Source organism: Scyliorhinus canicula, chromosome 16 (genome assembly GCF_902713615.1).
Source record: "Scyliorhinus canicula chromosome 16, sScyCan1.1, whole genome shotgun sequence".
Classification (NCBI taxonomy): domain Eukaryota; kingdom Metazoa; phylum Chordata; class Chondrichthyes; order Carcharhiniformes; family Scyliorhinidae; genus Scyliorhinus; species Scyliorhinus canicula.
Genome location: NC_052161.1, coordinates 101,316,365 through 101,342,195, shown reverse-complemented (window position 1 = coordinate 101,342,195; position 25,831 = coordinate 101,316,365). Strand labels below are relative to the sequence as shown.

General features: G+C 43.3%; 2 protein-coding genes across 2 annotated transcripts in view; both read left to right on the top strand.

Annotated features, from left to right (window-relative positions):
• cep104 (centrosomal protein 104) overlaps nucleotides 1-25,831 on the top strand; it is a 243,452-nt gene that overhangs the window by 102,312 nt on the left and 115,309 nt on the right. Inside the window, 3 exon segments of the mRNA XM_038821410.1 lie at nucleotides 11,494-11,700; nucleotides 12,169-12,285; nucleotides 22,274-22,310. Of these exon segments, the coding sequence (XP_038677338.1) occupies nucleotides 11,494-11,700; nucleotides 12,169-12,285; nucleotides 22,274-22,310 (361 nt within the window).
• LOC119979651 (tigger transposable element-derived protein 3-like) lies at nucleotides 2,513-4,430 on the top strand. The gene is given in 4 exon segments (XM_038822180.1): nucleotides 2,513-3,109; nucleotides 3,112-3,369; nucleotides 3,372-3,555; nucleotides 3,557-4,430. Coding segments are annotated over 4 exon segments (1,503 nt in total). The 5' UTR covers nucleotides 2,513-2,922.

Here is a 25,831-nt window from a genome sequence, read left to right as displayed (position 1 = left end):
CCCCCATAACCTTTTGACTCCGATAAGGGTGCTACCAACTGAGCCATGGTTGACATATAATTTTGACAAGAAACTTCCAAAATATTGTGGGTGAATTCTCTGGTTACCCAGCCACGTGTTTCTCGGCGGCGCCATTCACTAGCAGCAGGATTCTATCTTCCTGTCGTTCGTCAATGAGATTTTACGTTGTAACCACCCACGCTGCTGCAAAACCACTGGTGGGGATGAGCTGCTAGCAGGAAACGTGAATCACAATGATTGGAGAATTCTGGCCTGTTTGCCTTTATGGCTTGTGCACATTTGTGCTTTTACATATTTATTATAAAGTGCTGTTGCTGGCCACAAGATTTCACCAAGAATTAACTAAGCTCTCCATGGACCAGTAACGTCAAAACTGCTTTACTGGGCTGTGCAGCTAGGTTTGGTGCTCAGGCCTATAATCAAAATGGCAGACCTGATACCTGCACTGCCAGAAACAGCTTTTTATGCCACATTGGAGAAAGGGTACAGTTGTGTAATTCACTGTGCAATTTGCTGCGTCAAAAAAAAACCTTTTATCAAATGGCAAATTTTTATTCCCCATTTTTAATTGATTATACCAGCAAAGTAATAGTTTCTTTTAGCACGATGTGTCACCCAGGCACATTTGTTTTCCTTGTCCTAACTTACTGCTTTATGGAGACAAATCACCTATTACACATTGCTTAATTCTGATCCTTGTTGAGAACTTTGACAGAGATGAACCTGCTGTAGTTATTTCATCCACTTTGGCTTACAGAGTGATTGGTCAGTGTAGGCTGTTGTAACCATTTTGACTTCAGATCAAACTCAGCTTGGTTCTGGACCTCATTTGGGTAGAAAGAAGCTGCATTGGCACTTTGCTGTTTTTGAAGAAAGTTACAAAATACTTAAAACTTGGTCCTTTATCAAAGCTAAATTTGGCACCTAGCAAAACCCCCAAGTAACCCACATAGCTGTATTTTAATAGGTGTTGCTCATTCTGGTGAGTGTGCTTTACACATCAATTGGCTCAGTTTTATTACTTAGCTCTAGAGTCGCCAGGTATCTTTATGATACCGCCACGAGGTTCAAGTTCAGATCAATGACTCAATACACCAGTTAGTAAGATTCAATCAAACACATTTATTATTTACACAGTAAATCGATACTCATGCAACTAATACTAGCGGACTAAACTATTCTTTCCACTATGAGCCAATACTTATCTTCGATAACAGAACCCATTGGATCAGGAACAATGGCCTCTTGTTCTGTCCTTGGACTGCAGGCTTCCCAGTTGGTACAGGCTAAGGGGTCAGGAGTGTCTATTCTCGTAGCGTGCGTTGGTTGACACTTACTTGTCGGTGTAGCTGTTGGCCAGGCCTCTCCTTCTCACAATCAAGTTCTTAGCGAGCTGCTGCAAAGGTGTCGGCTGAGAGGGCCGGCTAAGAGAGCGAACTAAACTTGGGACCTGACGTCTATAGGTCCCAGGGGCTTCGCGCCCTTTTGGGCGGACCCTGATCCTACTGTCAATCGATTGGGTCTCAGATTGATTAGAATCCCCCAATACTGAGGCTGTCCCTCGATCGTGGGACGGTTCTTCCTAACTGGTTTGTTTACTTTTGTTTCAGACCCCGTTAGCGGCGGGAAGTCTGACCTGCCATAGAATGTCCCAATTGTAGCTAATTGTTGTATCCATTGTTCCCGGGGATCGCTTCATTAATACGTAAACTGCTGGTTTTGGTGCTGTCTGCTTTCTTTGCAGCCAGAATACACATGAACTTCTGCAAACTGCTTGTCTCTTTATAATTGTCCATTTTTCCCTGTAACCTTTGCGTTCTTCCATTTTGTGTGGGGAAGTGGCCAACCCAGGTGGCTACACTGGGAAGAGGCCTTATTAGGTGCGTGGATGTATAGTGTTCATGGAAGAGTACACTATTGTACTGTTATGTTAGTAGCGTTACTGTTTTTGTTTTGTTTTTAAATCAGACGGCATTACTTTGTTTATGGGTCTTTTCGTGATGAGTACTTTGGGCTTCTTGCGGTTTACCAGTTGATTACCACAGTAAACGAGTATAAATTTCTCCCACAAACATTCCTTTATCTGCAACATATGATAAAGACGTTTGTACTACAGTTGGCCGTTTGTGCGAAAACTTGCATTTTAAATATGAACCTAGATGTTTTTTCTAGATATTGTGAATGCTATGAGTTTGGGGAAAATATAGGTTGTTATTCAGAATATAGGGTCCAGTTGAGTCTTTGGAATCTGAAATGTTATGGAAATACTTGTTCTCTTAGAATGATAACTGAACTCAAAATTGCACGTGTGCTGATTGGCAGGGGATTCTTTTGGATCATGTGTACTTGTAATGTGTACTGAAATTTTATTTTGAATGTTTCAGTTCGCTCAGTGGTTGATTGTTTCCACAAAATTATGAGCATATGAATTTCAAACCCATTTTCTGCATTGTCATAACTGTGGTCTGCTTTAATTGGGAAAGACTACATGCCAAGTTAGAAAATGTTTCTCTTGCGTGGCTGATGCAATATTTGTTTTTAAGAGGTGTTACTTTTTTTCATACTATAAAGAAACTGACTAAAACTAAAATGAAAAATGGTTACATTACTTCCCAAAGCACAATAATATAGTACTTACAATGATGGGAGTAATTTGTTGAGTGATTTGTTGGTAGTATGCAGCTGCAGCATTTAAATATTTCTATTCAGTCGTGATTTTCGAGTTCTGCAACGTTCACTGAATCTCTTCTGCATAATAAATGAATAGCCATTTCCTTTTAAATGAGTAAAATCCTGAGTCCAGACAATGATCAGGTTTAGTCAGCTGCTTTAATCAGCACTGTCTCATGCAGCCTTTACACTTCATTGGTTTAAATTTCAAAGATCAATCAGCACTGTCTCATGGCTCATTTGCAGTACACTATACTGCAATGGAGAAGAAAAAAACACAGAGAACTTACCCTTGTAGAGAAGGTAAGGGTCCTGGAAATGCTAGAGGGGACAAAGATGCCACAGCTGGAAGTTGCCAGAAGAGTGGGTGTGTCTCAGCCTGCCATATCTCGTCTAATAAGGAAGAAGGCCACAATCTTGGAAGGGGGCAGAGAAACAGAAATCCAGACAGGAAAAGGAGGAGAGTAGGCAAGGATGCTGATGTTGATGCTGCTCTGTTGCACTGGTTTGAAATGGCCAGGGCACAAAATGTCTTAATTACCGGGGAAATCCTAATGCCTAAGGCAAGGTCCCTGGCTAATGCTTTGCATGTGGAATTCACCAGAACCAGTGGGTGGCTTAGTCGCTGGAAAAATCTGAATAATGTGTTCAAAGAACCCATAATGAAATTGTCAGCTAGCAGCTGGATTCATACAACACTTTTTCTGTTTTGCGAAACTTTAAGCCTGAAGATATTTTTAACTGTGAATCTAGCATTTATTACAGGGCTGTTCCTGTTGGTAGTTTCTTTTTCAGACATGAACCTCTAACTCGCAGTAAAAAGACAAAGGATCAGGTCACTATTCTAATCTGTTGCAACATGACGAACTGAGAAAAAAAAATTGTTGTTCATGGGAAATATTTAAAATCGGCAATGTTTTCAGGGTATCCCATTTTTATCTATTCCTGTAACTTACACCTCTGAACACAATGCTTGGATGATGGCCACCATCTTTGAAAAATGGCTAAAGGAATTTGACCAAGAAATGAAAAGGCTGAGAAGAAATGTTGCTCTTCTGCTAGACAAGTGCAGTGCACATCCTAGCACTGTCATCCTGCAAAATGTGAAATTATTTTTCCTACCCTCAAATGCTATGATTATGATTCAGCCACTAAATCGGGGAATTATCCAAAATTTTAAGGCATTGTATCGCCGGAGGATATTACGGAAAATTCTAACTGTTATTGATGTAAAGGTGCAAGTAACAGCAAATATAATAGGAAATGCAATCTGGCTCTTAGATGCAGTCCACATGACGTCTCGAGCCTGGGAAGAGGTCAAGCAGGCTACCATTGAGTATTGTTTTCATAAAACTATATTTTCCCAAGCAAAGGAATTTGTGCAAATGACAGTAGAGAAAGTAGTCCCTCCAGTTGGAATGACTGATGAGTTTTATATTTATGTTGACCATGATTCTGATGTTGCCTGTGTGAGCGAGGACGCAGAATCCAAGATCTGCAGTGTTCTGAAAGGACCAAAGAAACAAAGTGGGGGTGAAGAGGAGGAGAAAGGAGACATTCTACCAATACCCAGACTGAAGAATGCTATGCAGGCTTGTGCTACAATTGAACGTGTGTTTGTAATGCCTGGTGCAGATCCAAACATCTCTTGGAAGTTTTATGATGTTGAATGTGAAGTGGAAAGAGCATTGGCTTTTCAGTTAAATCAATGCCAGTCTGTGCAAATTTCACCTACCTGAAAAATGTGTATGAAGCACCCTTAGTGAGTTTGAGTTTGATTCAATTGCTCTACTACATTTCTAATCTGTCCTAATGGAAAATTGTATACCTGCTTGAGACAACAAAGGAAACTGGACCCCAAAAATAACCAACATGGAAGAGAAAACTGACAACGGACCATTTTGGCAAAAACAAAACTACAAGTAAATGTAGTGCCTGGAATCTTCATTGAGGGCTGAGTATGCAGTTAAGAAATGTAGAGTCGGAAGCCTATAAATGTGGTCCTCAGTAAATGCTCAGATAGTTGGTCATAGCCATGGCCGTGATAAAGTTATGATAATTCAGGGAAGAAAAGACTTGGGAGATTTCCTACTCCTGATCGTGACCTACTGGCCTTTGCGGGTATGTGTGGATATTGCGAAGACACCAGAGGATACAACTAATTACTGTGGTTGACTTTGGCCAGCTTGTATGTCTGTAATTCTACCGGTCATCAGATCTGTCCTAATTTTGTCCCTCACTAATTGAGTGGTGATGTTGCCTGCAATTGTGTCTCGATTTGCTGTTTGAACCACTCACCCATAACGCTGTTATCAAACTACAGAATTTCTGATCTGTATATCTTGTTTCAAAAATTGAATATTTTAATTTATGACGAACAAACATATCAAACATATAATCCGAGTACACAATTGTATCTACAAAAATAAGAGATGACAAAAATTACATCCTTGAACTGAACATACATGAAATGTGTTTAGAATATATACTTGTATTCGCCATAGTAACAAAGTGATCAGCTTTTATCGTTGTCACAATTGTGGTGGCCACTGGCCTAACAAATACCCTTTTGTAACCTGGGGGGTCGGGTGATCCCAGCGTACAGCCCCACAGGACGAGGCAAACCGAAAGTGGTAGAGCCGGCCCGGAGGCTTCGTCCTCAGTGCTGCTTGTGGGCACCTGTGCCACAGGTGTACTGCAAGCATTTCACTTTCCCTGAGTTAAGGGTGCTATCTCTTCCCCGTCTCCTTCCTCTGATTGTTCCTCCCTCCATCCCTTTCCCCTCTCCCTTCAGTTCCTGGTCACAAACAGGTCTTGGAAGATGTTGGTGAACTGCTTCCATGTGTAGTGGAACCCTTCCTCCGACATGCTGATGGCAAACGTTTTTTATTTTTGGACCTCAGGAATTCCGCTAGGTCGGACAGCTAGTGTGTGGTCTTGGGTGATGCTGCTGGCCTCCGTCCGAGCAGGAGTCTCTGCCGGGCAATCGGGGAGGCAGAGGCCAGGGCGTCGACTCCTCTCCCTTAGCATTGAGTATCTATTTTTCCTAGAATACAACGGTGACTACTCTTCAAAAGTACTTTATTGGCTGTAAAGCATTTGTGGCATCAGTGGTTGTGAAAAATGCTACATTAATCATTCCAGTTCATTTTTATTTACGCAAATCAGTCCTGGTTATTTAAGATTAGCCAGAGAGAACACAATTTCCTAATCTTTCCTAAATATTTCCCAAATATTTATGTGGTGGAAGGTGAAGGAATGGAACAAGTTCATCAGTAGCAGTGTTCTCTCTGGGGACTGCCATTAGCACACTTTCCCCTTGGTTTCTGTGACCATTAGCACCCGGTTTCCCTCGGTTGCTGTGGCAATGACTCATCTTTCATTCTCACTCCACAGTATAAATATTTCCCACTTTCTCTTATTAGCTTTGACAAAGTCATCGGACTCGAAACTTTAGTTCTTTTCTCTCCCTACAGATGCTGCCAGACCTGCTGAGATTTTCCAGTATTTTCTCTTTCGTTTCAGATTCTGGCATCCGCAGTAATTTGCTTTTATCCCGTTTTTACATCAGTAGCAGACCATTGAGCTTATGACTTTGCCATCTACTTTTCCTCACCCATTTTCTGTTATCCACCCTTTTCCCTTCCATTTTCTTGAAATGTTGTGATGTTGTTTGGTATTAGATGCCCTTTGGCACTTCACGCAAGCAGCTACTATTCATGAGGTTTGATGAGAATATCTGCTGATATTCTCGGTTAAAGCTCATTTGAGAACATGGGTTATTGGAGCTGGGATTCTGATTTGTTTTATTGTCACGTGTACCGAGGTTCAGTGAAAAGTATTGTTCTTCGTACAGTCCAGACTACCCTTGTATGGGGACCACTTTTCACCATAATATTATAAATGGATTTTTGGACATCAAATGAGCAGGCGCCCTGACAGTTTTTTCCCTCACTAATAATAGGATCACCCCTGTTAAAATCAGTAGCATAGGCTGATTTGGACTGTGTGATTCAGTGATTCCCCGGTATGTCAACGGGAGCGCAACAAAACAGGCAAGTTCAACCCAGCCCATGATCGCCCCATCAGTCTACTCTTGATCATCAGCAAACTGATGGAGGTGACATCAACACTGCTATTAAGTGGCACCTAGTCAATAATAACTTGCTCACTGCTCAGTTTGGATTCCACCATCGAACTTCTGACTTTGGTCCAACATTGACAAAAGAGCTGAACTAAGTGATGTGAGATTGACTGTCCTGGACATCAATGGCGCATCTGACCAAGTGTGGCATTAAGGAGCCCTGGCAAAACTGGAGTCATTGGGAATCAGGGAACCTCTCCACTGGTTGTATTCATGCCCAGTACAAAGATACTGAAGCAGTCTGTGTCCATATGCAGCAAGACCTGAACAATATTCAGGCTCGAGTTGATAAGTGGCAAGTAACATTCGTGCCACACAAATGCCAAGCAAGACCATCTCCAATAAGAGAAAATCTAACTATCTCCCCATGACATTCAAAGGCATTACCATCGCTGTGACCCCACTATAGACAGAATGGAAGTTACCATTGACCAGAAACTGAAATGATAACCAGTCATAATAAATACTGTGGTTACAAGAGCAACTCAAAGACTGGAATTCTGCAGCAAGTAACACCTGACTCCCCAGAGCCTGCACCATCTATGGGGCACATTTCAAGAACGTGCAGGTGGTCATCCAGTGTCTTAAACGATCGCTCCCCCCCACCATTGAACAGAGTGGCAGTGGTGTCCACAAGATGCACTATAGCAATTTACCAAGGATCCATCGACAGAGCCTTCCAAATCCATGACCTTGACCACCTAGAAGGACACGGGCAGCAGACGCATGGGAATATCATCACCTTCAAATTCCCCTCCCAGCCACACAACAACCTGACCATTCCTTCTCTGTCACTGTGTAAAAATTCTGGAACTCCCTTCTTAACAGAACTGTGCATGTACCTACACCGCCTGGACTGCTGAACTTTCAGGAGGAAGTTCACCCTCTTCTTGAGGGCAATTAGGAATGGACAAGAAATGTTCGCGTAACCTGTGGCGCCTAGATCCCGTGAAAAGATAAACAAAAATACATTCTTTCAGTAAACGCAGATTCTCTTACTTTGAAGTCTGTTTACAGCATAGCGGTTTTGTTGTTAGATAGTAATTTCTCATTCTGAATTTACAATGGTCTTCTATCAAACCTCATGAATCTTTCTGAAAATAGAATGTTAGTGTACATGAAAAAATATGGCACAAATATGCTTCATTTTAGAAAGGAAAATGTTATACAAACTGCAGAAGACATGTAGTTTTGAAATTCCAGTACACCTATGTTAACAGCAGAAAGCGGATATGAAGCAGATGTCACAAAATTTATGTCAGTTCAGAGCTGTGATGGAATGCAGTGAACCTGCAATATTATTGAAGGAGGGACCTGAGCTCTATATAACCCAATACCGATTTCTTTCGGAAGCACATTTTTACTTCTCGTCTTCTAGTTGTATTTTTGTGTGAAATCCTTGTGCTCTTTTATTGCAAGCTATCTGATGCATTAATTTGATAGTTTTATTTGGATGAAAATTAGTTTTCTATGCTTTGCTATTGGCATGTCAGGAATGATACCATTTCTTCGTCTTTGAATTATTACGTTTCAGAATTTCCTACATAGCATAGACCTCAAAATACTGTGTGCACATGTCTTTGTGTAATTATTTGCTTCTCGGCTTCTCACAGAAATGATATACTTCTTCAGTTGTAACTGGCCAATAAACCAATTCTTCTCCATATCTCCCAAGATATAAAAGAGTTATGCATGCTGTGAAAGAATTAAAGTAAAACCAGATGAAAATTTTCTTTTTTTAAAGTAAATTTTAGAGTATCCAATTATTTATTTTTCAGGGGGCAATTTAGCGTGGCCAATCCACCTAACCTGCACATCTTTGGGTTGTGGGGGGGTGAAACACGCGCAGACTCGGGGAGAATGTGCAAACTCCACAGGGGCAGTGACCCAGGGCCGGGATTTGAACCCGGGTCCTCAGCGCCACAGGCAGCAGTGCTAACAACTGCCACATGCTGCCCCAGATAAAAATATTTTCAATGATGGAATATCAACAATGGATTTGACATGAACTGTCCTACTGATTTCAGTGCATGCTATTTCTTTTCTAACTTCCATTTTGTTCAAAGTGGCATGCAAGGTGGGAGCATAAATTTGTTGAGCTCTATTGATTCTGGATTCTCAGCTGTGTTGTACTGCGCACACTTCTGCTTACACATTTTTAAATTGCGGTGGAGGAAGCGAGAACACAAGGACACGGGACTTGCTGTATTTCAAGAATGCATTTAATTGTTTGTGTTACAAATATTGGTTCCCATTTATGTTGCCATTTAGTTTGTTGCAATTAATATAAGCAAAACGGTACAGTGAAGATTATGTTTGTTTGCTGATGTGCTGTTAGGTCATTTGGACATTCTGAATTCTTCCTCCATGTACCCGAGCAGGCACCGAATGTGGCAACATGGGTCTTTTCACAGTAACTTAATTGCAGTGTTAATGTAAGCCTACTTGTGACGAGAAAGATTATTTTTAAGTAAGTGGGAAAGGAAAGGCTGGTTGGGTATGGCCTTGGGTTTCCTGTTCCAGATGCACCTGAAAAATTGCAGCTGTTCTTTACATGCAATATGCTGTTTGCAAACTCACTCCGGCCCTAAACTCCTAGGGCGGAATTCTCCGCTCCCCACGACGCTTGGGAGAATAGCGGGAGGGCCTCCCGACGGCGATTCTCCGAGGCCAATGGGACGAGTGGCCGGCCGTTTACGACCTTTTCACGATGGCGGCAACCACACCTGGTCGCCACCGTCGTGAAACGGGCGCCAGAAGCCCGTTAGGGGCTTCTAGGTGCCCGATTGGCATGGCAATACCACGGCCGTGCCAATGAGGGCATCCAAACTGGACGCACTATTTTCACTCTGCCGCCCTGCAAGATCAAACAGCCACGTCTTGCGGGGCGGCTGAGGGAAAAGACAGCAATCGCGCATGTGCGGGTTGGCGCTGTCCAACCTGCGCATGCGCGGCTGACATTAGGCGCGTCAGCCGGTGTCATGCTTGGGGCGCGGCCTTGACGACGGTCATCAAGGCCGTGACGCCCAGGGCCCCACTCCTAGCCCCGATTTGTGGGGGGGGGGGGGGGGGGGGGGGTCTGCCTCTTCCACGGCAGCCTTCCTGATTCTCCACCGTTGCGGAGAATCGCGCCCCTACTCTGGGATGGAATTTCTGGTCCAATTGCAAGATCCAGATTCTATAATGTTTATAGCAATGAATGGTAAATCACCCCATCGGGTCAATGCTTATTTACTCCATGTAAACTGCTTAGTTAAATCCCACGATCCTGCTCACTTTCCTCATTAGCAACAACAATCTAATTTCCTTTTAAAACAAATTACTGTGTTAATCCTTACAGTGGATCAATGGTACAAAGGGGCATTGGCTGCAGAGTCGGGTCTCAAGTCTGTCTTGTCCTGTCAATATCACAGGTGACCATTATTTTTTACTAAAGCTCGTCACAAGACCTGGATTAAACAGTTGCCGATAAGCAAGAATGGTATGCAGCATTGGACTTTAAATGTTTATAACATCAAAGAGGCTAACATATTGTAAGTAGTTTTGTCTTGGTCCTATTATTCAAGGCAAATGGCTGTTTAGTTGACTGGGAAACTGCGGCATGGAATTACAGCTGCTGGTATATATGGGGTTTCACTGCTATCATCAATGAATGTTGCAAAGCCAGTAAATGTTGAAGTTTTATACCTTAGATAAAAGCAGTTTTCAGTGTGGTAGGTAGGGTACATATCCGCAGTAATGTTCAGGAGAATGGTTATGGGGTTTGTCCATTTTATAATGTTTTTTGTGCTGATCTTGAGTATTTCCTGAAATCTGCCATTCACCCAATGAGAATCCAAACTCTGCCTGTCCATTGTCTGGTGACCGTAAATGGCTCTTAAGGTGAAGTGAAGGGTAATCTCTTTGTCTTTGAGCCATCTTCACACCAATGTGGCTGATAAAGGGTGGAAGTTTGCAATCAAACCAAGCCTGTTGTGTAATGGTACCTCCTTTGTTCTTTGTTCTCTTTTTTCATTGTTTCTTGTTCTAACCAATTCCATACAGGCATTGAGCCCTCTGAGATGCCCTCTCTCTCCAGCACTAATATTCCCCTCAATCGATATTGTCACCACTTTTCCTTTCTTGCCATCCCTTTCTTTCCTGAGCATCGTCATCGATTGTTGCTACATTTTGAATAATTCTGTCCAAATGATTTTTGCCAATCGCTTAATGGAATTGTAAAACGTTTTGATAACTTGTTTCCGGACTATAAAATTAAGTGGTAATCTTCATTTGTATTGGCATTCCCATTTGTTGTTCCTCTGCACCTTGCTGTCCCAGATTTGGCCCTGACTCAAGGTCAGGTTGATTGTACAGGAAGATAAGTAGCATCAGTTTGAATCATCTTGGTCTTCATTTATGCTTGTTCCAGCAGCCTGTTTTTTAACAAGGCATTGGCTCACTGACAGAGCTTCCTTTAGGCAGCTATAGCTCATTAGCTGCCCAGTTCATGAGGTGTTAACTGACCTAAAAGAGGTAACTGAAAGTGATATCTTTTTTTTCAAACTTTTACTTTGGGGCTTTTGTGTTGTGTTAAATGTGATACTTGTGTATATTTATCTATATACTTTTGCAAAATTGGCGAAATCAATGCTCAATTTAAAATTTTTTTTTATAAGTTTGCAGCAGGAGCTTTGGAACATACTGCATCTGAGATCCGAGATACAGCTGTACGGATTGTCCTTGATATGTATCGACAACACAGGGGTGCCATTTTGCACTACCTTCCACCCGATGACGCAAATACACGCAGGAATGTGCTATACAAATCACTCTTTGATGGGTTTGCGAAAATAGATGGGAGGCCAACAGAAGCCGAGCAGCGAGTAAGTTTTACTGTGGTGGTGCTATACTTCCTCGCACTGATGTTTCATTTATCCACTCGCAAACTAGTTAGAAAAATTTCATTACACGGGAAATATCTAACTTTCAAGGTAGCTTACTTTTATGGATAATTTTTCATAAAAACAAACCTGATTTTATGTGCTTGTGTGCATTTTATTTTTGTTATTTAGCTGTGAAATGGAAACATTTTGCCCCACTGACTTCAGTGAAATAAACTTTGAACTCTGAAACTCAAAGGAAATGCTCATAATTTGTTGGAAGCAAATCATAAATAGTGCAAATGGAGTGACAAAGTTAATTTTAAATGCCTCACTTTGGTTAAAAAAAGCAAAAGTGATGTTGCATTAAAGTTTTTTTTTTAAATTAGGCTCTTCAAAGCCATATGAAAAATTAATATCAAAGATTAAGCTTTTTAATAAATTATTTACTCGGTTGCATGTTTCTGCCAGGCTTACAAAAAGGCAGCTGCAGAAGAGGCAGAGAGGCGGAAGAAAGAGGAAATCCGGGCCCTGCAGGAACAACTGGCGGCTCTGAGAGAAATACAGGCAGAGGTCCAGGCTGAAAAGGTGTATAAACCTGACTTAACAAGGTGCAATATGTAATAGTATAGTAGTGAAAAAAAAGTAATTGTAAGCAACCTCTTTGTTGTTCTCAAATGCAAATTATTCTCAAATGCAAATTATTCTCAAATGCAACTTTGCCTGTCTCCAAAATTAATCTGCAAGCGGGAGACCGTTCATGTACCAAACTGAATTCGCAAATTTGCAGAGTTATGGGGGGTGGGGTGCGCCTAATTCCATTTCTGAAAATGCCTGCACAGACATAATGTTCTGCACTCTTAAGTCTCAATGATTCTATTCCCCTGATGTCACAAATGTCCAATGCGTTAAAACAAAGTAGAGAAAAATCTTGGGCGCGCGATTCTCCGCCCCTCACGCCGGGTGGGAGAATAGCGGGAGGGCCTCGACATTTTTCATGCCCTCCCGCTATCCCCCCACGCCCGACCCACGCCCGTTTTTTTACGGCGAGCCGTGATTCTCCAGGGCCGAGCGACCGGGCCTTCGCGCCCGTTTCAACACGGCAGCAAACGCACCTGCTCGCTGCCGTCGTGAATCGGGCACCAGATGCCCGTTTGGGGCATCTGGGGGCCCGATTGGCACGGCAGTACCACTGCCGTGCCAAGGGGGCCGTGCGTCCGTAACGGACGTACTCTTTTCCCTCCGCCGCCCCGCAAGATCAAGCCGCCACGTCTTGCAGGGCGGCTGAGGGAAAAGACACCAACTGCACATGCGCGGGTTGGCGTTGTCCAACCTGCGCATGCGCAGTGACGTCATCGGCCGCGTCAGCCGGCGTGACGCTTGACGTGCGGCCTTGACGACCATCGTCAAGGCCGCGCACCTAGCCCCGCCCAGGGGGGAGAATCGGCCCCGGAATTGGGCGTGAAGGCTGCCGTGGGTCACGGCCTGTCCCACGGCAGCCTTTACGATTCTCCGCATTTGCGGAGAATCTCGCCCCTTCATTTTGACATGCTTCAGATGTTGTACAGTTCACTAATCTATTCTAAAACCTTTGCTCTTCATAGAAAGGTCATTTAGGTACTAAAACCTGTTCCACCATTCGGTTAGATTGAGACTCCATTTATCCACCTTGGTCTGGATAACCCATAATACTGTTGGTCGATGAAAACCTGTCCATCTCGCTTTTAATATTTTGAAGTTACCTAGGCACAGTAGAGTCTGCCTGCCTGTCTGGCTTCAACTTTCCCTAATCCTACTAACCTATCTTTGAGGGAACCCCATCTCTGAGCCACCCTCCCATGGAGCTGCAGCTTCACTGGTTGCTGTTGCGCTTCTGGTCCTCTGGTTGTACTGATAATTCTTGCGTCCATAATTGGATGTTGGCCCTGATGACGGTCTCTTAATTTGCTGTCTCTGGCAATATGCTGTCCCAGGGTCATTGTAACCAAAGATAAATCATCCCTATATCTCTCTCGGCTCATGGGACCTCCCCCCACCAAAGCGGGGTGATCCAAGTCTTTCCTCCCCCCCCCCAATCCCTCTCTGTGTCAGGCCCCTCCCCCTCCCTTTCCGTGGGAAAGGAAAACCCGCGCTCCCTGTCGGGGCCGACCCCGCCCTCTATGGCGCAGCTCCTTTCTCCTGCAGCCTCGGCCCAGGGTCTCCGGCCCACTCTCTTTTCTCCCCCCCCCCCTCCTCCATGGAACGTGAGGAACAACCCCTCCCAAACCAGCACACATATAGAAAAAACAAATATCGTCCCCTCCCACTCCCCAGCATCCCCCCAAAGCATGCTACAGACGACTAATTTGAGTCCAGCTTCTCATTTTTGATAAATGTCCACGCCTCCTCCGGCGTATCAAAATAGTGGTGTCGGTCCTGTTATGTGACCCACAGTCGCGTTGGCTGCAACAGCCTGAACTTCAACCCCTTTTCATGGAGAACCGCCTTGGCCCGATTGAATCCTGCCCTCTTCTTGTCCAGCTCTGCACTCCAATCCTAGTAGATGCGTATTACAGCATTCTCCCACCTGCTGCTCCGCTCCTTCTTCGCCCATCTCAAGACACACTCCCTGTCGGTGAAACCTCACCACCACCGCCCTCGGCGGCTCATTTGCCCTCTGTCTCCTCGCCAGGACTCTGTGCGCCTCATCCAGCTCCAAGGGCCTCGCCCATCAGCGTACTCAGCATCGTAGCCACATATGCCCCAGCATCCGACCCCTCCACCCCTTCAGGGAGACCCAGAATCCGCAAATTCTTCCTCCTCGACCTGTTCTCCAGATCCTCCAATTTCTCCTGCCATTTTTTTTAGCGCCTCGTGCGCCTCCACTTTCACTGTCAGGCCCAGGATCTCGTCCTCGTTATCAGAGGCCTTCTGCTGCACCTCTTTAATCGCTGTCCCCTGCATCCTCTGGGTCTCTACCAGCCTTTCGATCGACGCCTTCATAGGGGCCAACATCTCCGCCTTCAATTCCGCAAAGCAGCTTCTCAGAAACCCTTGCTGCTCCCGCGACCACTGAGCCCACGCTGCCTGGCCTCCGCCATCTTGCTTTTTCACGCCTGTTCTCCTCTCTTCTCTAATGCCACTTTTTTGACCGTGCCGTTCCTGGTCCAATCCATACAGTGCTGGGGGAACCTAACTGCTGTCCTCACACACTGGGAATCGTCGTCCAAGTGCCGCTCCTTAAAAGGGCCCAAGTGGGGCTCCTTAAAAGGGCCCAAAAGTCCATTCACGGTGGGAGCTGCTGAACGTGCAACCTACCCAGGCATAGCCGCAACCGGAAGTCACCCTTGACAAAGTCATATTTACTGTCTAATATTAACTTATTTTTCTTGGTGTGTATTTATCTTATCCCGTAATATGGCCTCCCATCCGTTTTCCCACTATTGATATCAAGGTGACAGATCTGTAGTTTCCTGAGTTATCCTTTGCCCCCTTCTTAAACAATGCCGTCTCATTTTCAATCGTCCAGGTCCTCCCCGGGACTCATCCTGTGTTCAGAGAGTCCTGGAAAAGTTCTGTCAACGGCTCCGCAATTTGCTCTGTTACTACCTTCAGCAATCTAAGATTCAATCCAACTGGACCTGGCGGCTTCTCTACCTGAAGTGCTGCCAGCCTTTTTAGCACCTCTTCATTGCTGTACTGCTCAGTTGCTCAACACCCACATTTTCACCAGAAGCAAAGTACTCATTTAGTACCCCTGCCATGCCCTCTGCTTCAGAGAGCAGCTTGCGCTGCTTGTCTCTTATGGGTCCCATAGTATCCTTCACTCATCTTTTAGTATTATTTTTGAAGTATATTTTATCATTTGTTTTAGTGCAGCCTGCTATCCTTTCCACATGCATCCTCTCTGCTTTGCTTATTACAGCATTCACCTCTCTCCTGCATTTGAGTTACTCTTCCTGATTTCTATTGCTATTATTATTCCGCCATGTATCGTATGCCTTCTTTTCTTCCTCCTTTTCTCCTCAATAGCCTCAGTTGTCCAGGGTACTCTAGTTTTAGATACCGCATGTTTGTTTATCGGATGTTTCACTTCTTTGGTTGATCAGTGTTACTTAATTATATATGTAAAGCCTGTTTTAGGAAGATATTGACTAAATACCACTTTGAACACCTCCCTATGATAACAGTTAGCAGTTCAACCTGTAGTGATCTTTGTATGGGCATGTACATAAGGGGTTAATGGAAAATCGGAAGATCACTAAAGGGCAGTATTGGCGGGTATAAAAGCCAGACGCAAGCAGCTCTCTCCCTCTGAGTGATTAGACTGAGACGAGAGCAGGAGCATTGATCTAGCTCAGGGTGACTAGTGTGGTCAGACATAGCTACTGTACATAAAACGACAGCCCAGTCAAATCTGGTCAATTTTTGCCCTATCCCTTCAAAGTCGGCCTTGCCAAATGTAATAATGTTAGCTTGTGATTTTTGCCTTTTCCTTTACTAACTTAAAATTTTATTCATGTTAGGCAAATGTTTCTTCTTGTGGGACTGGGAAGAAATTAATACATGTGTGCAAGTCAGGAATTCCCTGATGTAACTGAACTGATACCGTTGTATTTATTTGTAAGCTTATGTAAAATGCAGCAGAAGCAGCATTAAATTTCATGAGCAGAAGGAGAGGAGCAAATTTTCACACGTGTTTAAGCATCCAATCACATCAAGATGTAACAGACCATGAGATGCTTTTAGTGTTCCAACAGTAAAAGTGAATTAATATTTGGTATTGATAAGCAAACGTAGGTAAAAAGCCTACAGAATGATGTAGCTGTAGATTTTTTTTTTTGAATGGCGAGGTCAGAACTTTGTGAAGTGGAAGGAGAAGAAAGGTCTTGGACAATTCTTTTCTGATCAAATCAGATTCTTATTAATTTTTTTAAAAAGCCATCCTTTATAGTTTCTTCAGCTAGCAGATCATCACCTACTATGACCATGTCGGGCATAGTTTCCTCATTGTTCATGTGTCCAGCCACTCATCAATTTCACGAGGGACTATGGAATGGCCAAATAGTAGAAATCATACGTTTGAAAGGTTTTACAGAATGGGAAATCGGCTTAAGTGAAAAATCATTCTGTCCTTCCTCTTCTAGGGATGGTGCTGCTCACATTGCTATTTTCTCCTTCCTCCATTACATTGGGAATTATACTGTGAAACAATTCTACTGTATTTGCACCATACAGCATCAAGTACTGTCACTATAATTCCCATGGGCACCAGCCAACAAAACCCCTCCTAATTTTGAACACTTCTTTTGATCTCCTCTCAATATTTCTCTTTAATGGAAGAGCCCAGTGTGTCTCCTCCCAAATTAAAACTTCTTGTCCTTGGCATCATTCTCTTCTGTCCCTCCTTCATGGATCTTCTTGATCATCTTGGAGTAAGCCTATAAAATGGAACTCGGTTTTAGGGCAACCCACTTGAGCACTTTCCCCCTCCTTTATTTGAATACCTCAGTTCTGCATAGGATCCACTGGATTTCTTTTGCCATACCCCGGCACCATTCTAAATTGGTGAGGTGTCTGTCAGCATGATGGAGTTGATTTTTGTTTCAGACATAGTATGCACAATCAGTTGGATGGGTGCCCATTTAACCCAAACTTCATTAAAATGGAAGTGTTTTAGACCTGACCGCTATTGAGTCAAGAAATTCAGCTCTCTCCTGCAGCTGAGTCAGAAAGACTTGATGAAAGAAGGGACAGGTGGATCTGGGGCAAGTGAATGAAGTGCTCTTAAATTGTTGCATTGAAATAACATGCTTCCGATGTTTTTAGGACTCGCTTCCAGTAGCTCCTTTAAGGGCAGTTGCTTGGACCATTCTACATTGTGACCAACAGACCACAATCAGTAAGAATGAACACCAACACCTGCTCCACAATAGTCCTCAATACCGGGGTCCTGCAAGGCTGCAAACTTAGCCCCCTACTCTACTCCCTGTACAAAACTTGGTTCCAACTCCATCTGCAAGTTTGCTGATGATACGACCATAGTGGGCCGGATCTCGAATAACGACAAGTCAGAATACAGGAGGGAGATAAAGAACCTAGTGGAGTGGTGTAATGACAACAATCTCTCCCTCAATGCCGGCAAAACTAAAGAGCTGGTCATTGACTTCAGGAAGCAAAGTACTGTACACACCCCTGTCAGCATCAACGGGGCCGAAGTGGAGATGGTTAGCAGTTTCAAATTCCTAGGGGTGCACATCTCCAAAAATCTGTCCTGGTCCACTCGCGTCGACGCTATCACCAAGAAAGCACAACAGTGCCTATACTTCCTCAGGAAACTAAGGAAATTCGGCATGTCCACATTAACCCTTACCAACTTTTACAGAAGCACCATAGAAAGCATCCTATCAGGCTGCATCACAGCCTAGTATGGCAACTGCTCGGCCCAGGACCGCAAAAAACTTCGGAGATTCGTGAATACCACCCAGTCCATCACACGAACCTGCCTCCCATCCATTGACTCCATCTTAGTCACTCTTCCAACTTCTTCCATCGGGCAGGAGATACAGAAGTCTGAGAACACGCACAAACAGACTCAAAAACAGCTTCTTCCCCACTGTCACCAGACTCCTAAATGACCCTCTTATTGACTGACCTCATTAACACTACACTTCATCCGATGCAGGTGCTTATGTAGTTACATTGTATATCTTGTGTTGCCCTGTTATGTATTTTGTTTTATTCCCTTTTCTTCCCATGTACTTAATGATCTGTTGAGCTGCTCGCAGAAAAATACTTTTCACTGTACCTCGGTACACGTGACAATAAACAAATCCAATCCAATCCTTTAGACATCCCATGAGTTAATATGACACACTCTGGAAAATGGGCGGCATGGTGCACAGTGGCTAGCACTGTTGCTTCACATCGCAAGGGACCCGGGTTCGATTCCCGGCTTGGGTCACTGTCTGTGCGGAGTCTACACGTTCTCCCCGTGTCTGCATGGGTTTCCTCCGGGTGCTCCGGTTTCCTCCCACAAGCCCCTCACTGTCTGTGCGGAGTCTGCACGTTCTCCTTGTGTCTGCATGGGTAAACTCCGGGTGCTCCTGTTTTCTCCCACAAGTCCCGAAAGAAGTGCTTGTTAGGTGAATTGGACATTCTGAATTCTCCCTCAGTGTACCGGAACAGACACCGGAGTGACGACTAGGGGATTTTCACAGTAACTTCATTGCAGTGTTAATATAAGTCTACTTGTGACACTAATGAAGATTCTTATTTTTAGAAAATGAACCAGTACTTTTCGAGGCACTATGCCTCCATTAGGCACTGACTGCCTTGGTAGCTACAACCAGACATTCTACAAAGTAAAACGTTAATTAAGGTTAGAGATAATGATATGTCCATCCTAATGGAATGATTTAGTCGGCCAATCTACCATTGAAGTCGAGAAATCCTTGTGTCAATTTAGCTGTTAAACCAATATATCTTTTTTCCTTTTGATGCTTTCTTTTCTTTTCAAGTGTTGAAGCCAACAAAGGGGAACTTGTGTAGAATTTAATGTGGGCTGAGCAAATCTTTCTACAGCAGTCAGATACCGGTTACTATTGAAACCACATCCTCCTGCCATTAATTATGGTGTCACCGAAATAGGGGTGTAATTTCCTGCAGAGAAAATACCTTTTCTGGACAAGATAGATGTTGCACACTGGGAAACTGTCATTCTGTGCATTGATGGTCCTTCTGATCCTAAAATATCGGTTGGTGACTAAAGAACATCATGTTGTCCCTACATGAACTATGTTAAATATACAAGTAGTATACTGGATTTAGCTTGAAAGTAGTTTCATAGGGCTGAGTAATGTTAAGGTCAGGAATCTCCTGGCCACAACCTGTAAACATCTGGTCCTCATATCAGCACCAGCTGAGAGTTGCAAGTAAATGCAGTTGCTGCTTGAAAAATAAATAGATTGAATATTTTTTAAATAGATTTCATAAAGAAAGAATTGACTTCTGTGTTTTTTTTCTCTTTCCAGCTTCCTGGACAGCATCCACATCTTGAGCCCGTCAGTCCTTTGCCTTTCTTATTAAACCCAGCATTTTTATTTCCTCCTTCAGACTTCAAGGCCGGGATTCTCCCCTACCCGGCCGAGAGGTCCTGGCGTGTTGGAGTGGCGTGAACCACTCCGGCATCAGGCCGCCCCAAAGGTGCGGAATTCTCTGCACCTTTAGGGGTCAAGCCCTCACATTGAGGGGCGAGGCCCGCGCCGGAATGGTTCCCACTCCGCCGGCTGGCGTGAACGGCCTTTGGCACCACGCCAACCGGGGCGGAAAGGACATGGCCGGCCGGCGTAAGTCCGCGCATGCGCCGGAGTGTCAGCGGCTGCTGACGTCATATCGGCGCAGGGGAGGGGGCCTCCGCCATGGTGAAGGCCATGGCGGAGGCGGAAGAAAAAGAGTGCCCCCCACGACACAGGCCCTCCTGCTGATCGGTGGGCCCCGATCGCGGGCCTGGCCACCGTGCCCCCCCCCCCAGGGACAGATCGCCCCCCGGACCCTGGCGCCGCCAATCCCGCCGGTAAGAGAGGTGGTTTAATCCACGCCGGCGGGAGAGGTTAGTCAGTGGCGGGACTCCCGCCCATCGCGGGCCAGACAATCGCTGCGGGGGGGCCGCCAACCGGCGCGGCACTATTCCCGCCCCTGCCGAATCTCGGGGGCGGAAAATACGGGACTTGGCGCCGGCCCCGGGCGATTCTCCGACCTGGCGAAGGGTCGGAGAATCCCGCCCCAAATCCATCTATTCCTTGAACCTAAACTACAATAAAGTCAGGGCAGCACGGTGGCGCAATGGGTTAGCCCTGCTGCCTCACGGCGCCGAGGTCCCAGGTTCGATCTCGGCTCTGGGTCACTGTCCGTGTAGAGTTTGCACATTCTACAACCTTTGGGTTGTAGGGGTTTCGCCCCTACAACCCAAAGATGTGCAGGATAGGTGGATTGGCCGCGCTAAATTGCCCCTTAATTGGAAAAAATTAATTGGGTACTCTCAATTTATTTTTTTTAAACTACAATAAAGTTCACTTTCACAGCCCAAGTTTTGTGTATCAACCAACTTTCATTCTCCTTCATATTTGGCTTTCTATTTCTAGAATATTACACGAGGTAATGTTTGGATGCATCACACTTTGACACCAAGTGCACTCGCACTCCAATTTCTGTTTGCAAGGCGCTCAATTTGTCTGCTTTTCTTTTAATTGTCTTTCTGCTAATTAATTCTATCTTGCTGTAAGTGACAGTTAACAACCACAATGACATAGGATATGAACAGGAAGTACACCAAGAACCCAACTAAATATAGATTTACAAATTTGACTTTCTTGCATGCAACGGTTGCAGTCTCTTACATTTGTGTATAAAATGCAACTTTAAAAAGAATGTAAATGGCTAAAATTAAGTTATGATTGATTAAAGAAGGTTGCAAGTTTCTTGTCTCTTTCTGATTTGCAGTGAGTTGGTCAGGATTTTTTCCTATATTCTTGAAAGAATAAAGCTGCATTTATTGTAGAATGGAATGTGGTTATGGAATTGTTAGGTACACATCACTTGCTGACAGGTTGCAATTAATCTTAACTTCATTTTACACCTGAAACAAAATCATGCTTTAGCATAGTGCCTCCTTTTATCTGGTAGTTAAAGAAAATAACATTTCTAAATGTCAGTGTCAACCACCCTTCCTCTGCAGGCAGACATTCAGTGAAAGATTTTTTTTTTTTAAAATTTAGATTACCCAATTATTTTTTCCAATTAAGGGGCAATTTAGCGTGGCCAATCCACCTACTCTGCACATTTTTGGGTTGTGGGGGCGAAACCCACGCAGACACGGGGAGAATGTGAAAGATGACAGCAAGTTAAGAAAGTCAAACGAGATGGCCACAACAGGTAGCAGTTGAAGGCTTCAATTGTTCAATACCTGAAATGCAGTACGGATACATTGTGATGCATTTCAGCTGCTGGTTGCGAGTTGTAGTTCAGGGAATGTGTTAAAATTCTACCAAGATTGAATATTTGAATTTGGTATTTTTTAAAGAAGCAAACCTCAAGAAAAAGTTGATGACAATTAAAATGACTGTGAAGCTTATGGGTTGTCATTTTTTAAAGACAGCTCCACCTGGTTTAATAATTTAATTTCCTTAAAGCAAAGAAACCTGTTTACCTGCATGATCTTGCTATGTGACTCGGGCCTATGAGACTCTGAAGTTGCCTACCAAACCACTGCTGTAGGATATCTAAGGGTAGGCAATAAAATGCTGGTTTTTTCCACATCTTAAACAATTCCATCCAACAAAATTAAAATATGGTGCATGGAAATTTCACAAAAAAAATAAATCCCTTTTGGCTTTGGAATGGAAAGATCTGTTGAAACACTGTCAAACATTAAGGCAGGCAGTGTACTCAATGTGCGGTTGTTCGAGGATACCTACTTTGGATTTGCATTTAACAGTTCATTGTTATTGCTGAAACTGTTATGTTAACTAACTGCATTCATTTTTTAAAATAATTATGCACGAAGGATTCTAATGGTTTAAATTATTTTGTTTCATAGGGGAAAGATGCAGGAAACAGTAAAGTTTCTAAAACAGGTTTGTGTGAATTTATCTCTTTTTAAAAATAATTGTTGAGAAAAATGCATGAATTCTTATTTATCCGTATTAAGCCGTAAAATATTGATTAGCTTTCGTTTGCAGTCAATGGTGAGCTGAGGAGCTAGAGTAGAGGCCTCCTCTCTGGTCCCAAAAGGAGCAAAGATTATTGGGTTCTCAGCTCCTGGAAATTAACCCAAGGTGAGTCTATTGGACTCAGCAAGCCATGTACTAAAGTTTTTTTTTGACAATTGATGAAGAATAGGCACTGGAATTCTATATGCAAACAATTTTGACCCCTAGCTTGATTCCATAGGGGCAGGAATAGACTGTGCAGCCCCTCCCCTCAAGTCTCTTCTCAAGCCAGTTAGATCGTGGCTAATCTGTGTGTGAACTCCATTTGCCAGTTTTTGATCAAAATGATACCCGTGCCTAACAAAAACCTGTTGATCTCTGTCTTGCAAAGTTCAATTGCCACAGCTTGCACAGCCTTTTGCAGGAGAGGGATTTACAAGTCCCCTAAGGAAAATGACCTTCCTGATCTCTCACGGTCGTGGCCGTCTTTTTTCTGGATTCCTCCGCCAGAGGAAATTGTTTCTTTATCTCCCCTAACGAATACCATTATCATTTTAAACACCTTGATTAGTCTAGGTCAGGCTGCCTGACCTCCTAACTTTAACCCTTGCTCTTGACCTGAACAGAAAACTAAATGCGAGCTGTCTGATTAGGCCAGTGATGCTAATTTGGGAATTGCTTGGAAACTTTTTGTGTTTCCTTTACAAACATCAAGTGAAGACTTTTTTAATGTGAGCTGTGTTACATGGAGCCTAGAGAAACGGTTGGCAAAACATTGAGTCTACTTTCTCAGTATTTCTTTAATGATCACAGCTACTGCTGTGAAATAAGCCTTAAATTTAAAGTTAGTGTTGAAGCCAAGTGCGCAATCAATTAAACAAATTAATCAGCGGTTACACAAGTTAGTAATTGTTTTAATTTTTATATGTTATATAATTGCTTTGCAGGAAGAGTTAAACCATAACTTCAGCTAGGTTATAAAATGCAAAGTTTCAGAATGGTGTTGCTAAGTAATAAGAGGGGAAAATAAAGCAAACAAATGGTGACATTTCCCTTTAACTTCACTCTTCCTGATTACTGAATGAAAATCACAGGCATTATATTCCTCCCTTATTCTTTTCAAGCTTCCCTACAATCAAGTGCAAAAATGGATTTAAAACCATTTAAATTTGCATGTTAGTTCAACAGCTGCCAACTAGTAATATTAAGATAACATGAACATTGATTGCTAGAATTAGTTGGTGATTCCAAATCAATCTGAAAATGTCATTATATGAAAATGTTTCATTTGTACTTGGATCTCGAAAGCCCAGTTATCACAAACAAGGTGGCTGCTATATTTTAAGATATTTTAATTAAAACTGAGCAAATTGCTTAAACTTCTTAGTTCCAGTTTACATTGCTTTCAGAGTTATATCCAGTAGTATAAAATAGCGTGACTTATTTTTTTTGAAGAATAATAAAGAATGACCACAATTTTCCATCTGTTCTCCTCATAAACTTCTCAAAGTAGTTGCCCAACTCTGCTTTCTTGCACCAGCCACTGCACAACCCAGTTTCATTTATCAGTATAAATTAATTCTAAACTTTCTGGATTGGAAATCACTGGTGTCCAAGTACATAAATACCAGTTAGTTTGCTTTTGACCCATGCAGAGGAGTAAGATTCAAGATATGATCCGTGCTCATTTCCATGACTAGTTCACACTCTGCTGTTACCTATTGACCACTGTTGTGTCTGTGGGTCTTGGACAAAGATGGGGCATCTGTAGCCATGATGTTTCCACTCATATTTGAAGAATCGTCACTTGATTAAGACATGAAATGGCTGGCAATCATGATGGAATTTATGAGCATGTGTCACTTTCAAGTGTGGAGCAGAATTTGGTGAGGAAAGGAACACTTTTAAGTTTAGTTTAAAGTATAAAGTGAGGTTGTTAATGTGGTTTTAATGCTACTTTTTGTGAGTTGTTGAAAGTAGGTGTCATTTAGAAAAAGGCGTTGGAGAATTTGTTTTTTTTCTAGTTACGGTAACGGTCAAGTCGTAATCGTCCCAGATGACCATAGGCCATTTTCCCCTTTGAGGTGGTGATTTAACCTAAGAATCGCAGCACCTCAGGCAAGACCTTCATGAATAACCTCAGCCAGTACTGAAACCCATGCTGCTGGCCTCATTCTGCATCACAAAACCAGCTGTCTAGCCAAGTGTGCTATACCGGCCCCTTCGGCTTCCTTCGTCATAAGTAATGCAGGTTACACACAACACACGAATGAGGATCCAGATTTTCTGCACACCTAGTGTTTTGCTTTTGTGCTACAGAAATGAGACTGGTGCACAGATTGGGAAATAGTACATACAGACACATTGGGGGCGATTCGCCGATATTGAGGCCAAGTGTTTGCGCTGTCGTGAACGCCCATGTTTCACAGCGGCATGAACAGGGCCCGGGCACAACCTATTCTGGCCCCCACAGGTGGCCAGCACGGCACTTGAGCGGTTCGCGCTGCTCCAGCCTCCTTGGTGTTTGGAACCAAACCGTTGTCATGTATGACATATTTAATGCATTAAAAGCAAATAATTATTTTTCAAAAAATTTTTTTTAATTAGTCCTTACTGGTTTCTTAACAGTGAGTACTGTTCCATGCAATGTCCTCCATTACCTCAACCACATAATTATTTTTGAGATTTGAGCATAAATTAATGTTGAGTTCTATTATTTCAGAAATTAAAAATTCTCTCTGCATCTACACTGTAAAGCCACCTCAGAATCTTTTGTTTCAATAAGATCACTTCTCACTTTTCTAAACTCCAAAGAACTATAAGCCCAACCTTTTCAATTTTTCTTCATAAGGCAGACCCTTTCACCTTAAGAACCTGATGGACCTTCTCTGAACAGTCTGCAATGCAATTATGTCCCTCCTTAACGGAAGCTAAATCTGTGCACTGTACTCACCGTGGTCTCACTAATGCCCTGTACAGTTGTAGTAAGACTTCCCTACTTTTATATTCCATCTACCTTGCAATGAGTGACCTTTAAGAGTTCATTCTAGCTTCCTTTAACGGTGCAAATATAATTAAGGCACAATGATGAGTAATATTTGTTGCAATCTTCCCCAAATTAGAATCGGCAGCTGAAAAGTAGAATCTGCCTTTCTCCATTATGGCACTGCAAAATGCATTTGCATGATGTAATTTCCATGTTAAGTAGTAAACTTGGAGAGCAGATCACCTGTCCATCATAGAATTCACCCCATGTCATATGAAAATCAGGTGAGTATGTCAAGGGCACAACCTATTCCTCCAACTGACTGTCCAATTGATGGTAGAAGAAATTGCCTCCCATGGTCTCAAATATTTGTCAATGGACCACCTGTAATTCCACCTGTAGTTACTCTTACGTGGGCCTCTCCTTTTCCTCTGAATTGTAATCTGGGGATCTTTAAACT